General features: G+C 22.1%; 1 protein-coding gene across 1 annotated transcript; it reads right to left on the bottom strand.

Moving 5' to 3' along the window:
* Nucleotides 1-518: 518 nt before the first annotated feature.
* On the bottom strand, nucleotides 519-1211 carry PGO_002875 (variable surface protein; the record flags this gene model as incomplete). Its single annotated transcript, XM_028691207.1, has 2 exons — nucleotides 519-632; nucleotides 849-1211. The coding sequence occupies 2 exons, from the start codon at nucleotides 1209-1211 to the stop codon at nucleotides 519-521; spliced, it is 477 nt and encodes a 158-aa protein (XP_028547008.1).
* Nucleotides 1212-1605: the final 394 nt, after the last annotated feature.

Here is a 1605-nt window from a genome sequence, read left to right as displayed (position 1 = left end):
ACAATAAAATACCATAGGAATGGTATATATAACAAATATTATAAGGAATAAATTATACATATATATATATAAACAATTCTATAAATACAATTATGATAAAATTAAATTTATCCTGCAATATACCTAATAATATTATATTTTCATATAAGATGTAATGATAAATATATACAAAAATATAAATTTTTTTATAATATTATGGGATATTAACATAATAAAAATAAAATAATGTATAATATCATTTACAGACCATGTCCATATTTTTTATTTAATGCACATAAAAGCAAAGTACAATATTAATAAAATTGAATCAATCATTATAACATAATTGTAAATCATGATCGTTGAAATTGATCAAAGCATTAATATAACAACAGGAAGGAAAAAATAGGGACGATAAAAATGAATACTTATATCATATGTTAAATTATAAAAACAGAACCCTTAACGCTAAACACTAAAGCTGAACACTGAACCTTATAAAATATAATATGTAAACATTAAATCTACCTATATTTTTACTAGTATTCTACAGTGTTATATAATAATGTATAATTTTTATCAGTTAAATTTTTGTATTCTTTTTCAAATGAGTCACTTATTTTAAGTGCTTCATTCCTTTTTTGATAAAATCTCTTTAGCTTCATTACAATTGGTTATATGTAAGATCCATAATGAGTATACGGAAAATAAAGAAATAAACTTATATTTTTATGAATGTTGTATTCATATGATATTTAAATTGTATAACAGCTTGTTTTATAAATTGTAATATCATACAATTTGTATAAAATTAATATATTATTAACCTTATATATAATAAATGTAGTTATTGATATGACAGTAATTACAAGGAACGAAGCTAAAAAAGTCTTGTCTCCATATCTCCCATAATAGGAATATAGACTTTTAGGTACGCTTATGCATCCAGGCCATGTCTTCATTTTTGAGTTATATTCATCATTAAATTTTTTCAAAACGTCATTGAAACTGTTGTTATAGCTATTTTGACTTATTAATATAAGCTCCTTATAATTTTTATAGCATTCATCATCAAAGTTACAATTATAAGGAGGATAATTTAAATATAAATAATCATCATACAAATTTTTTAATTTTTTGATAATGTAATATGTACTATGACTAATATCAACAAGGTGGCCATTGCATATATCAAATACATCCTTACAATCATTTTCTACCTCCTTTTTCATTATTTCATAACATTTTTTCCCAAGAACAAGATGGATTACTTAATTTTAGATTATTCTTTAGGTTGCAACACCAATATTTACATGATGCTTTTATTTTATTAGATCCATTCTTTCTTTTGTGTTCTAAATATTGGATAATATGTTGACAAGAAATAATAAAAGTCTTATACAAATTTGTTATTTTAACAATTATTTTTGTGCATGGTTCTTTATGTTTAGCATTACCCACTCCATCCTCTTGATAATATTGACACTATTGGTACTATTGATACTCTTAATCCTCATTATCCTCTATAATAGGATTTTTAGCATTATTATAATCTTCCATACATTAGGGAAAAATATCTTTAAATAAATCTAAAAAATAAGGTCATTATATATGATAAAAATTAAA

The sequence above is a fragment of the Plasmodium gonderi genome, assembly GCF_002157705.1.
Source record: "Plasmodium gonderi DNA, contig: Pgo-contig_330, whole genome shotgun sequence".
NCBI classification, from domain to species: domain Eukaryota; phylum Apicomplexa; class Aconoidasida; order Haemosporida; family Plasmodiidae; genus Plasmodium; species Plasmodium gonderi.
The sequence above is the reverse complement of the archived record's forward strand: the minus strand, read 5'-3'. Positions and strand labels throughout refer to the sequence as shown.